This window comes from Pezoporus flaviventris, unplaced genomic scaffold, assembly GCF_033815535.1.
Source record: "Pezoporus flaviventris isolate CSIRO_AGI_PZ_B2104156 unplaced genomic scaffold, CSIRO_AGI_Pfla_v1 ptg000002l, whole genome shotgun sequence".
In the NCBI taxonomy this organism is placed as follows: domain Eukaryota; kingdom Metazoa; phylum Chordata; class Aves; order Psittaciformes; family Psittacidae; genus Pezoporus; species Pezoporus flaviventris.
The window spans coordinates 57,770,557-57,784,731 of record NW_026892550.1 but is presented as its reverse complement, the minus strand read 5'-3'; the positions used below and the strand labels follow the sequence as shown (position 1 = coordinate 57,784,731).

The following is a 14,175-nucleotide window of genomic DNA, read 5'->3' as shown; positions in this document are numbered from 1 at the left end:
CATATTTTACAAATATGGCTTTAATCCTAAACTCAAGCAAACATAATTATCTTTGTGGTCAGGTAAATCTTATGTTATTATCTTGTTCTTAGTCCGTACATCCCTCATAAGGCCATTGAATTACGTATAATATTCACTCACACAAAAAAGCCTTTTTAAAATAGCCATTCACTGTGAAATTCCCAGTGTCTACCTAAAGCAGTGGGATGATATCCATTCTGCAAACACGTAACTGACATTCACACACGTGCACATCAAGGACAGGCATTCCTAAATAGGATTTTAACCCAGTCTTTTGCAAGAGATAAAAACCAAAATACTGCAGTACTTAAAATGGTCACAAAAATGCTAATCCAAAGCAGCTCTGAGAATCCTCCCTAATAATGAGAGTTCAAAGATAATTTCAGGCAGAGAAAAAACACCAGGACAACCTCCTTTACACATTCTTTTCACATATTTTTAAAAAGAAAAAAAAATACTACAAATGTAGCAGGCTACAAATTCAGGATTACTTGCTATATATATATATACACATATATATATATATACTTGGTCAAGATTCAGAAGAACATTCCTGCTTCAAAGATCATTTGAATGTCTGTGCATTGTTGAAATGTTACCTTGTTTCAGGATCATATCCAGTGAAAAAAGCCACAACGTACTTTAAGTACCAGTGGGTAATCCTCACCCTAAGCACACCCAGAGACATAAATGTATCTGTGGCATGCTGGTGAGAGCTGCAGTGAAAGAGCCCAGCTGCCAATGAAAGACAATGCCAGAGGAGAAGGAGCATCCTCCTCACCAAAGCTGCAGTTTCTATGAACTTGCAGCATTCAGACTAGATGTAATAAATAGAAGCTGCTTCCAGTTCATAAAGAGGCTCAGAAGACATAAGCTCCTTGCCTCAGCATGTAAGAAATGTTTTCTGTTCCCCAAGTGATCCACCCACCTGGGGCTTTCTTCATGAAGAAAAGTCAATGCTATGAACACTCTCTCATAAGCAGTGAGTAGGAAAATACTCATTGCTACAGCTTTGACACCCATTCAGCTAACGACAGGAGATGAGCTGTCCCATTAGGAAGCAGTGCAGGAGGCACTGCACTTTCACATGGCTCTTCCAGTCTGCTGAATGGAGACGTCTACAGGCGTAACTCATATCCACACTGACTTATGCAGCCAGCATGAATTTTTAGCACAGTACCAAAGGAATCTACACCTGGTCTTAGTATTCAATCTTGAGAATGCAAAATCCTTTTGGACATCTTTCATCTTTCCTTTATTACTCTCCCCATTCGGAATTCTGCTTTTCACCAGCCTTGGAACTTCTCCCACCATTGCAAAACCCACTCTTCTTTACACAGTGTCATTTTAACAAGCCCTCCCCAAACTGGCTCACAGTGTCAACATGAGCTGCTTAAGAATCATCCTCAGAGAAGTTATCGAAGAGACTAGGGGGCAAGAGGTGCACAGTCTGCTCAAGTTGGGCATCCTCGGAAGACAAACTGAAACAAAGCAGCAATACACAACTTTCAAATCCATACTTCATACCAGCCAAGAATGCATGCTGCTCTTGGCACCAGGGAACAGAGGTCAATGATCAAGGGCAAGGCTTTTCAGAAGCAACTCAATAACAGATACCAGTGAAAAAATGGGATTAGATCAGTACAGGCCAATTCTTTTATTTTTAATAATTTAAGTCTGTTACTTACTATTTTTAATAACTTAAGTAATCCCTCCTTACTTTTAAAAATACTATTATAAACTTTGTAAGTCACAAAATCAACTGCTGAAGTTTTTTTGGTTTGTTCTCCCCTCTCAAACTTTCTCAATGTACTGCCTCAGCATTACTTAGATCAATGATCTTAAATGATGGCAGTAAGTCTCTTTCAGCACAAGGTTCATATGTCTAGCTTTCAGGTGAGGGTATACCTCCAGAATAAAGGAGACTGGAATGATATGCCCTTCTTTAATACATGTATTTTTAGTTGAATGGCATACACAAGTGCAAATCCATTAAACCAATATATAGTTTACCCATCAGCCTTTTCCCCCCCAGCTTTTATGATAAAATGTGTGGGAAAATGAAGGGAAGAACTACCAGTAAAAAAATTACGTATGAAGAATAAAGATCCAACTAATGATCAAAAGGAACCTGACTGGATAACGGAACTTCTGTATCTTTAAATTAATATGGATGGAAAGACTCATGTTGTGACTGTCGTTTGAAAAACAATGGCTTGTATTTGTAATGGAAACTCTGGAAAGCTATCTGAAATACCTTGGCTCCACTAAAGACATTGAGTGTCTAACCTGAGACCAAAGTTACTCCATCCTTCAGTTACCCAAGAGAGTATAAGAGGAAAGAGAATCCTTCCCTACTCGTCAGTGATGGTCACAGAATAAGCCATTAGCAATTAAGATACTACAGTAAGAAAGTAACTTCAAAAGGAATGCTCTCCCCTTCCCCTGTTACTTCTCTGCTGAACTAAACTTTTCTTCATGAACATGTATCTGGGTTCTTGATTTCACATATCGCCCTTGGGTGTTTATCCTCTACTTGATGTTACATTAGTGCAATTATTTGTAATTGCTGTAAATAATTCAAATGCAATTATAGTAATTGCATGATTCCAAAGTATAATACATAGTGAGGGAATATATGCAATAAAAATAGCAATTAATCACCAAGAGTTCACAATGAAATTCCCCTGTGGTGCTAAAATGAACATCTAGTTTTCCATACACCTTCAATTGGCAGATGTCACATTTGCTACATGGAACTACTTTCCTTCTTCCTATCATGTCTTCAGCTATGAATGCAACTACACCCTCTTTGACACCAGTGTCATTCACAAACAGAAACATCTTCTACTCACACTGGCAACAATCTGGCTAATTTTCCTCTGAGCAAGAGCGCTGTTTTCCTGTCCTACCTAAATTCAGCCTGCTGCAATTACTTGTGTACCAGCTTGATCATATAGGCAATTAATCAAATATTACGTAGGTAAAAATGTAGTGCCATCACATATCTGTTTTTACTGAATAAACTCAGTTTAAGTTTCTTGAAAGTCTTTGGGGTTGCCCCTTCTTCTGTTTGCGCAAAACAGAGTATTTTTTTCAGCTCCATTTTAGTAAAGCCTATGGATATATACATATTTACATGCACACACATGGGGAGGGAGTAACAGGGACTGGGGGTTCAGGGAGAGATTGCCTGCACTCACATGAAAGCACACACCATCATCGCCAAACTGGAAGGCCTCAAGAAAGAAATTATTATACAGGAGTTTAAAAAACATTGCCCACACCATCTTTCTGCATGAGACAGAAAGAAAGAAAAACCCTTATCTCAAGCCAATGCGCTTAGTTTCTCAAATATGAGTGGGTAGCTGATGGAGGAGATTGGTTTGCAATCCCTTTGAGGAAGGCTAAGAGCCAAAGGGAAGACAGAAAAGCCAGATGTGGTCTGTGGGTTGACTTCTAGGACTGGCATCTCCTCCTTTAACTTTATTAAACTGTTGAGAAAATCCAAGTTTGAGACGAAAGTATTACTAAAGCAATGCTTTCTTTGTGAAGGAAGAAACAAACTGGACACAAGGACTGTTGAAAGCACTTCAAGTAATGGCCAAGCTATAAATCCTGTGGAACAATTTGCATTCTGCTTTGGACTGACATGGCTCCTCTATAAAAAACCCAAACAGCTTCAGAAACCAGACATCTTGGTCAGAACAGTGGTGATGAACCTTGCCAAGTAGCACTTTGTAAATGCAGTATTTCACCTCTTCCTCAGCACCTCTGCAGAAAACACAACTGCACCCTTGCTCATTCCTACTCAGGTTTATGGGCCAATTCTTTTGGCAAATTTCTCAACCAGGTAGGCAAAGGGCTACCCAGGTATTCGCTTCCTTGATTTGTGCATACCCCAGGAGAAGCTCAGTGATGCAGCTGTTTTTCTGCACAGAGACAGCATTTGGCTTCTCTGGTTTGGTTTCCTCACTGATCTTTGTGTCCATTCCTGTTTTCTGTTTAGAGTTCTCAGTTTGTCCTCAGCACCACCTCTTCCAATAATACCAGGCTGGAAGCTCAGTAAAGCAATAGCAACTACACTTGAGAGCTCTCTACCAGCAACAATCACCAGTACTGGTAGATGCAAACAGGAATACCTACTGTAAGAAAACAGACATGGTTTCTGGAGTGTAAAGGAATTAAAGAGCAGGCTTTTTTTTTTTTTTTTTTTTGACAAGAAATCTTCATCTGGCTTCCATTTGGTTGTGCTGAACTCTGGAAGTTATTCTCCACCTACTCAATTCTTTTTTTCTAGTACCGAGGAGACAGAGGAAAGAAAAAAAAATTACATTTCCAGATGAGAGAATTTTAAGTCAATGGAATTAAGCTTGTGCTGTACTTTTTTTTTGATAAGCTAAATCTGTGTGCTTGGATTTAGTAAGAAAATGAGTAAACTGTTTCAGTTCACACATGGAGGTCATCATTATAAACCATTTCTTTATAGATTAAAACCTTCATTTTCACCCAGATCAGGAACTGAAACACAAGTCACAATCATTTCCCTGGATCAAAAGTAAAAGGGTACATTCCCTTTAGCCTTAAGAGTTTTTCCTGGGCAGCTATGTTAGTAATTGGTATTACGAAGAATAATAACAAAACACTAGAATTTGTTAAAATTAAAAGCAACTTAACTTAGCCTAGCACCTTTTATTCACTTTACAACACATACCATTTTTTGCTGCACCTGACAAAGTATTTTGTTCAACTATTTCCAAATATTTCCTGCTACATACAGTTAAGGCGAACCTTAAAGATCACTTAAATTCATTTCAAGCCTTTATTCATGTGGCATATATTCTTTTGGCAGGGACGAAGGTCAGAATTTTGCAGGATACAATTGCAGTACTGTAATATACAAGGCTAACTTATAACAGTCTACCATATTGCACAAGTCCAGTTAAAATCAAGAGACCCTCATGGTACAAAAGCAAAGCCAAGACATGTGCTAGTTAGATCTCTGCAAAAGACAGAGTATCTCCACAAAGGACTGTCCTTGGTGTTCACAAATCATCAACATAAGCTGGAACTTTGTAAATAAACACACAAGGTGCAGGATTTCGATTACTAGAAGGCTGGGAAGCAGGCTGCCATGCACTACAAGTCGCGGAGTTTCCAACTGGGCTTCAAATAGACTGTGCACTCTTTTGAAGGATGAGTGCCATAGTTTGTGGCAAAGAGTAGCACCGTGAATTAATTCTTACTTTATGTTTGGAGGAGTTGGAAAGTTACTTAATCTTTCGTCACACCAAAATAATTTCATCAAGCAACTTCCACAAACAGTTCTGTAAGTAAAGATTCTTACTGTCTGAAGTTTTTTGAGTAAGAAACTTAAATAACACTCATAGGTTCAGATGACTCACACCAGGTTTTACCACTTCTATTTCTGCTGGCTAAGTCAGTTCCTAAATAATGCGTTCCAAGTATGACTTGACTACAAGCAAACATTCTGTATTATTAATTTAGAATAAATTACTTTTGCAGTCAGCCCTGCCATAAAGCTCATTCACCAAGATGGCCACAGAAAGTGAGTCATGAAAGAGGCAAAAATATATTTAATTGGGGAGAATATTAACATGAAGCTATTACTTAATAATTATCTTCAAGACATAAAGATGGAAATGAATAGCTGAGAATATCCAAACTTGGTATGTAAGGAGACCAAAACATCCAGTCTAAACATGTGAAGTGGGAAAATATTTCAAAACGCTTGTCCTAAGACAATAAAAAAGTCCCAGCAATTATAATTTTGTTGACCACAGTATGGAAAACTGATCTTGACATTAATGATTTTCAAAGACTTAAAGCAAAAATCTTAGCATTTTTGAAAGGCTACAAATATCTAAGGTATTAGTTGGCTACTCTGCAACTAGGAGCACATCCCTTGCTGAACCATCTCTATATTCATGAACTTACCATGATTTATCAGCTATCTTAAGTTAGATACTCATAGTAACATTCTGATACTCTTAGGTTCATAATAAATGCCTTCCCTTTATGCTGGTTTTTTCTCCATATGACAGCTATTCTATTCACTGAAAATTGTCTTTTTCAGAATGATTCAACAGAATATAACCTCAAACAAGTCTTCTGCCCTCTCCAGGGAAAACTTCTACTCACTATATTTAGTTCCTTAAATATGCTGGTAAAATGACTGATAAAATATGTCCCTTATGTGTGCCTGCACTCCCCTGTCCTTGTGCTAAACTTTTTTTTTTAAACTTTTAGATTTCGCATTTTTCTTAAACCTTCATCTGGTCTCTTACTTGTGGCTCCTCAATCAATGATATTATAATTGGTAAAAGTAGTAATACATTCCACAGCTCACTTTTCCAGAAATCCAAAAGCTGAGTCCCCAGTGCAACCGGTGCGTGCTGCTACTGACAAAATTTGCACGAGAAAATCAGCATACCATTACAGAAAAAGAAATAACCAAGCATTAAATTGCCCTGAATCAAATGCAAGCTGTGTCTCTTTAATATCAGACGCTCACTAACTTTCACATATATAACTCAGTATACATAAGCACGCTAGTGGAACTGAAAACAGCTAGAGCTGGTTTGGTTTACAGTGGGGGGGGGGGGGGGGGGGGGAGATTGTTTTGCTTTGTTTTGGTATTTTACAGATACTCCATATTCCCTGAGGTCTCAGTGAAGTGCAGATCAAGGCACATATCTAAGATCAAAATATAGAGAAGATGGTGTCATTAAGACACACCAGGAAATGGGATTAATAACAGAAGTAGAATTGGCAAAGGCTTTGGGGAAGCTAAGGGGGTTGCAAACCCTCTAGGGAAAAGGAGAATAATAACAAGAGTTCCACAGATGATACAGAGAAACTGGGACAGGTTAAGTGAAAGCAGGACAGACAGAACATTAAAAAAATGACTGCAATTTATCTTATTTTCTGAAAATAAAGACTCAAATAACAGAAAACATGAAAAATATTTTCTACTTCTAGGGATAGGGGGAAGAAGCATAACACCAAAGTAGCATAAAACCCACACAGTAACTGAAAAATATTTTTGCTTGTTGACAGTTCATCTTGACAAAAAAAATAGGGAAAAAATCAAGTATTCAAGAGCATCTCATTAATAATTTGTACCTTCAGGACCAGGCTTGGAGTGTTGTTTGCACCGCACAGTGATGGGCAAACATTCATTACCTGTGGTGCCACATGTTATCTGCAACACTCTGCATGGATGCAATTGCAATCAACTTAAGAGAAACAGCAGTTAGAGGATGAGGACTATTCAGCCAACTTTATAGTCTGGGGGTTATCAAGTTCACTTATTTCACAAAGATTATTTAAGTAAATATTATATTTAATTAGATCTCTTCAGACAATGTTCCCTAAAAAGAGAAACTGTTCAGAAAAGTGATTTTGCCTGAGGTCGCTTAAAACCTTGTGCTGAATTTATTGGTCAACAGCAGCTGTGTCAAGTGGACTCCCCAGTCTCAGAGAACCCTTAAAACTGGTTATTGTTTTCCAACCCAGTGATTTCACAAGTGCACACACTGCAGGGAACCTGCTCTACTTGGCACTTTGGAAATCCTAGGCAAACAAGCACACCAACAGCAAGACAAGCATTCAGCTCGACAACCCTTTCGATTCAGAAACTGCATCCTAACTGAACTTTATGGAAATCAAAATAAAGAGCAACACCTTTGAACCATCTCAGAAGCAAAGTCATGCATACTAAACAATTCAAAAAAAACAAGGATAAGAGGAAAGAATATTCTAGCCATGACATTTTTTTCAAGTTGGAGGATACAGTAGAAAAGCATCAATTAGATCATCTAGTCTATGCCCTTTAAGTCAAAGACATAGTCCTCAGAGAAAGTTTCAGACATTACAGGGATGTTATTCACCCTACACTGAGCCAGAAAACCATGGAGATACTGGCTGGAGCTACTACATTCATCTCCAAAATTTAGAACCTAAAACAAAAGCTTTTTTGTTAAGATATAATTAAGACTTTGGGGACAAACATTACTTTGGTGGGGAGAATTATCTGCTAAAAGCTTAAAATTGTGGGTTAGGAAAATAACTGAACAAACAAGACCTCTCAAACCACACAAACATTTAAAAAAAAGAATTTAAGGATTTTCTAAGAAAATGAAAAACAAACCAGCAAAAACCTGTTCAGTTGTACTAGTGAAAATAAAACTAGAAACACCAAAGAAAAGAATAATCAAGATGATTGCTAATGCAGTGAGACCAGAGTTTAAAGACAACCTTAAGTCTCCAAAACTCAGCAAATATTCTGACTATTACCAAAACATGCAGTTTATTATAATCATGGAATAAAAAAACAGTACAGATAATGGAAAGAGGGTATGGAAATGTAGCCAGGTGGTAATGTGCTCAAATAAAGTTATGGGGGAAAAAAAAAAAGGCAAGGAACAGGCAAAAGAAAAAAGGCATGTAAAAAAACTGTGAACCTGACAGCACTGAAAATTGGGAATAGAGTTAAAGAATAAACTAAAAATTTAACGATCAGAACAATATGGTTCTAGTACAGCCCTTATAAAATTGGTGAGAACCAGGGAAAGAATTCATTTTAAGAAAGCTTAGGAGGTTGAGAAAAGAAAGGCATTACATGCTTTACAAACAGAGTCAACTAGATCAATTCAGTCCAAAACCCTGTATTCCTACAGATCTTCCTACTGCTACAGAAATATTCTGAAAAAAAGAAGAAAAAGAGCCAGTAAGAAAACAAAGCCTCTTGAGAAAGCAGTCAGAAGAGTGCAGTGGTGCCAGAAAATGAAGAGACAGCTTGTACCAGAAACTGTTCCTAAATACATAGCGTTGTACTGGAAGTGCTGACAACCACTGACATAAGGTTTTTATATCAAAAGTAGCCTAATCTAGGACACATCTCAAAAGATTCAATAAAGGAAAACCACCAATGCCTTGCCAGACTTGTGTCTAATTTGCAGTTTGTATTGCCACTAAGAATTCCATAGATAATTTTGGTTTCTGCAATTCACTGCACCGTTGCTTCACACAAAACTGAGAAACAGAGGAGTAACTTTAGCACATCAACAATACAATTTTGTTCCAAGTTTAGTGGTGGTAAATAGAAAGAGTTAATGTGGGGCAGATGAAAACCCTGTGTTGTTAACAGTTACGGTGTTGAGTATCTGTGGGTGATGTAGTATTCTGCCATACTCCATTTACAGATGAACATTTTTAGGCAAGAATGGCCTCATCTCATTATCACATCTCACTGCCTTCATTATAACTACTTAAAGTGGTCCCAGCTGATGCTTTACAAAATGCTCTTTCCCAGCTCTTTAATTCTTCCAGAGAAATATGAGACCAGTCTTTGGAAGAACACATCCTCTTGTCCAAGAAGCCTAGCACAAAGCTGATGCTCCCACTGACCTTAAACAAGGATATCTAATGAAGTCATGCATAAGCTGTCAGCCTACATCACTATCCTTTTTCCTCCACAGTGGCAACAGCCACAGTCTACCTCCTCCCTGCACCTCCCTTTCCCCACCTCACTCCAGTTCCCCCTTTCCTTACTTCCCTGAAGTAACCATACAACCCTACCTGGTTTCCATATCCACCTCACTGCCAAAGCACAGCAGAACTGTGATGGAAAAAAGAGGTGGTAGATAAAAAGTTTTGCATGCAGAGAAAGGGTCCAGGTCTGCTTGGGAAGCAGGGAAAGAGACTCTGTGCTTCTCCACACACAGAAAGCAGAGTCCAAAAGAAAGAGGGAACTAAGAAAAGCTGCTTCCTGTTCCTTTAGCTGACCTAGCTTCTGCTAAAGATTCCCTTTCTCCAGAAACAGAACTTTTGGCCAAGAGCCTTTAAAACCTATTCCTACCACCAGGACTGAACTGGAAAAAGACATGTTTTTTCTTGAAAAAAATATTTCATGTCGCCATCACCAACAGTCAGCTAGACACTGAAACACCATAGTTCTGTGAATTTCAGAATGTCCTCCTATATTCAGTTTCATTGGCTGCAAAAATGAACCCAAGCTTGGTCTTCCACAGAGCTGTATTTATTGCCATAACCCTTACTGCAGTAAAGTACTTACCTGTAGGAAGTCCTTTTCCCCTCAGTCTCTCTCGAATAGCCTGGCTCCTGTCTGGCTGCAATTTTCTATCTCCGTTACAAGGAAGCTGATCCACCTGCAACATAAAAAAAACAGTAACACAAATATTGAAAGATCTCAACAATAAGTGTCCATTATGTAAACGCACAATATAAGTCAGTGCCAAACAGTGGTAAGTTTTGTAAGTGGAAGTTCAAATTTTTTCATAAAACCCACATTCATCAGTGAGAAGACCCCCTAGAATTATCTATATTTAAATAATCCATGCATTATTTTTACTACATATTTGGCCTACCTTTTTCTACTATGTGTAAATTAAGTGTGCAACTTAAATACATCCCACCCCTATAGCAACACTCAAAAACCATGTTCCATAGTTGCAACATGACTGGAGCTTGGGATTGGTAAGATGAGCTTTCTGGGTAATAGGAAGAACTCTCTTGTACTTGGTAGTTTTAGGCTGATATCTCACACAATTTATTACACATGTAAAATCTTCATGCATTTGTCAGTAGGCTATTCTTTAGCCCCTCAGGCACATTCCTTTTGTGTGTGAGGCTTAACTATTCCCAGACGTTTAACTTTTTATTTTCTTAATCACTAGTTCCCTAAAAAAAAAAAAAAAAAAAAGTATTTTTCCACATGTACAAACATTCAAAGAAGAGCTTATTTGCTACAACAAAGAATCTTTGGTGAGATCTTTTGATATGCTGGGAATTGGCTTAATTTGGACAGTGGCTTAGCTGGGAGGTGGGAAGGAGAAATCAAGCAGCCTTCTATCCATTACAGTTACAATGCAACTCAATTAACATTAAGCAGATGGAATCGATCTTGTGCTATATTGACCTTTTCAAAGCATATTAACATGGAAAGTGAAAACATTCAAACAGGGCCTCTCAGCTGTGCTTTACAGAGCACCAATTGATCAGTTACAGAGCTAAGATCTCTCTAGCCTTTGATAAGGCCACACAAGACTGGAGGCATGCTGATCTTAGAATAGCAAGTTGTACTCTGGTTCTAAAACCTCAATTTTATATGCTTTTCTTACTAACTTAAGAATGCCAGCACACATACAGAGCCCTAAACATTAAAAACAGCAGGGATGGCTACCTAAGGCGTATGAAAACACAGCAGCACAGCTATGTCATCGTTATTCTGTCAACTCTTGGTTCTATTTGGTTGTTTTGTTCTTGTCTTCTTGTAAAGCCAATGCAGCAACATGTTATGAATTAGGTTTAAAAGGTTACTGGTAGAGGAAACCTATAAGGTTAGCAAAACTTCAGCACTGGATAACTGCCAGCAGTCCTGCTCCTTCATTATCAGCATCATATAGGAGGCAGGAATGCAGTTGCTGGATTTAGTACGGACATTTGGGACCACTATTGCTGTCTTTGGCAGGTCGGTCTAGATTACTCTGTCACACTAACGTCACACTCCCTCTAAAAGCTTGCTGACGAGAGCAAGATGAGGAAAAAGCAAAATATTTGCTAAGCAATATCCTTTAGGAACTTGGAGACTGATGCCTCGCTCTCCATAGTGGCCTTTTCTATAGCTTGTGGCCCAGTTTAAGGTTTGGATCGTATTATAATAGCTTCACTGATTAAGGCCTTGTAGGCCTTTATTTCACTGAATGACAGACTTGCTTTTCTTGGCAACTACACAGGACTTTAGATATTACAGAGAGGAGCACTGGACTGACAGACATAACCTCACAGACTAGACAATGCTTTGTGGAGCTCAGGCTCAGCATTATTTCTGGAGGCCTGTCATAATCAGCTGCTGCCAAATACTAGACAAATGCAGGGAACTCTCCTCTCAGGCAAGTGTTTCCAAACCAGATTTATGAAAAACTATCTAACAATTAGATCATAAGAATGTATTTTTTTCTTTTTACAAGGAAGCATTAGAAAGTCAAACATTTTTCTTGCAATTACAGTGCTGTCTCTCTAGTCACCAATTTTTATGTTGGCATATCCCCTATGAGATAAAAAAAGGAGTTTCAATGATATAAAGCCAGATAAAATTCAGGACCACCATGGAATATCATTCCAGCAGTAATAAACAGCTCACCAATTCTTCTAATTATAAACAGAACAGAAAGAAAGCAAGTACTGGCCACAGAACAGTCTAACAGTATCAACAACTGATGGCCTTCCTTTCTACTCAGAGCCTTAAAATTATTTAACTATTCTGAAGTTATGTTGTAATGGTTTAGGTGAAGGGAGAGGTTGCCTGTCAGGAATAGTAACTTTGCAACATGAGTTTATGTAGTTCCTTTTACTTCTGAAAACAGTTTAATGCATTTGTCATCATTAGACAATAACATCCTCCACAATTATATCCAAAAGCTTAGCAGAACTGCAAGACAACTGGCATGTTGCCTAAAATGTACCCCTTCCGGTTAATAAACAACTCTCCGAAAGTCAAGCATAGCTTTAAAAAATAAAATTCACAGCAATCATTTCTGAAGCATTTCAAGTAGCAACAATTCTAAGGCTTGCCCCAGAGTTCACCATGGTTTTTGTTCTCCCATTTTTCCCTACTTTACTTTCAATGAGACAAACAGTTCACAAAATTACCTTCCTCAGAAACAGCAGTCATGAACACATATCCCAGGAGGAACTGTCAAGTGCGCAAACTTTTACAGGGGGAGAAAAGGAATTCTCTCATTTCAACACTCGCCCTTATCAAAATTGCAACATCACAAAACAAGAGGAAGAATGACTGCAGAGTGACTCTGAATTAGCAGCTTTGCTCTCTTCCTGCTCATCTCTATTATTCTTCAAATGCTGACAGAGACTTACCCCAGACAGGCTTCCCAGAACCAGTCTGACCAACTGTTTCACGTATGAAAAAGAAGGGGCACAGTTACTGTTCCTTATGTGGGCGCTGCAAGCATCCAGAACAGTTCGTACAGATACACGGGCATAAATGACATCTTCACACATCCCGAGGAGTATGCTGTTGAGATGATCTCCAAGTTTGATAGGCTAGTGACAAACGAACACAGGAGAGATAGGAGAATCAGTTTTATCAGTGACTTGTCGTATACACACAGACAAAAGACATTCAGCATAGTAAATAACTATGAGACTTACTGTCCATGTTATCTGAATACCAGTTTGAAAGTCACTATCTAGGTGGTGAAAAAATGGCAGTTGTAGATCAGGATAGGCATTCATCATGTAGATTAGATTCCTACTCTACAACAAACTGGCTAAAACCAGCTGCCTGATCTGTAAGTTCCCTTTCTTAAGGACTTAATGACTAGCAGGAAGGTTCAGAGGAAATTTTCTCTGCTGTTTTTGAACATTCTTCAATTTTGTAACTGTCTCTGCTCATTTTCTACAGTTCCTCACCTCACTAATATTTTGCAGCAGCTGTGTTAGCATTTCCAAAGTGCAGTGAAATCATCAAACAGTACCAACCAAAAACATAAGGAATAAACCAGCAAAGCCACTCGTTTAGGAAGCAAAGCTTCACAGTTGCATGACAACACCCATACAGTTAAGAATCATCTAGAATTAATTTTCCTCCACCCATTTAGCTAATCCAGCACACTGTATGTGGAATATCACTCCTCAGGGTATGCAATAATGAGCAATAACAAGCAATAACACTTGTTCCCAGATGCCGCAGGCACTTGGGACTTGAACTTTCTGATCCGCAACTCTCCCGAAGCGGGTGGTTACCCACAAAGTTCAAGCATTGTTGTGCTTTTTTGCATCACAGAGCACTTCACTACAATCTGCCAATATTCCCTGCATTAGTACTCTTAAACTGTACTATTAAAAAAAATAAATAAATAAAGAAGAGGGTTCTGGATGACCCTTGTTCAATTAACACAGGCTTTTCCCATCTCTCTGTTTAACACTTTTAACTATTCGTAAAACTCACTCTTGTATTCAACCACACTCCCAGCAGAGAAGCAGCTGATTAGCCAAACACAGGCAGACAAATATGGAAAAAAAAACCCTTAAAGACAGGAAAATCTGAATGTGCAATTTGACAGTTAAAAGTAACACCATACGCAGACT

The 14,175-nt window shown here is 38.4% G+C and overlaps 1 protein-coding gene across 1 annotated transcript in view; it reads right to left on the bottom strand.

The window, feature by feature from the left end:
* PTPN13 (protein tyrosine phosphatase non-receptor type 13) overlaps positions 1–14,175 on the bottom strand; it is a 122,730-nt gene that overhangs the window by 63,977 nt on the left and 44,578 nt on the right. The window contains exons 5-6 of the mRNA XM_061479965.1: positions 12,943–13,128; positions 10,121–10,214 (exon numbers count right to left, since the gene is read on the bottom strand). Coding sequence (XP_061335949.1) covers positions 10,121–10,214; positions 12,943–13,128 — 280 coding nt within the window. The remainder of the gene's footprint in view (positions 1–10,120; positions 10,215–12,942; positions 13,129–14,175) is intronic.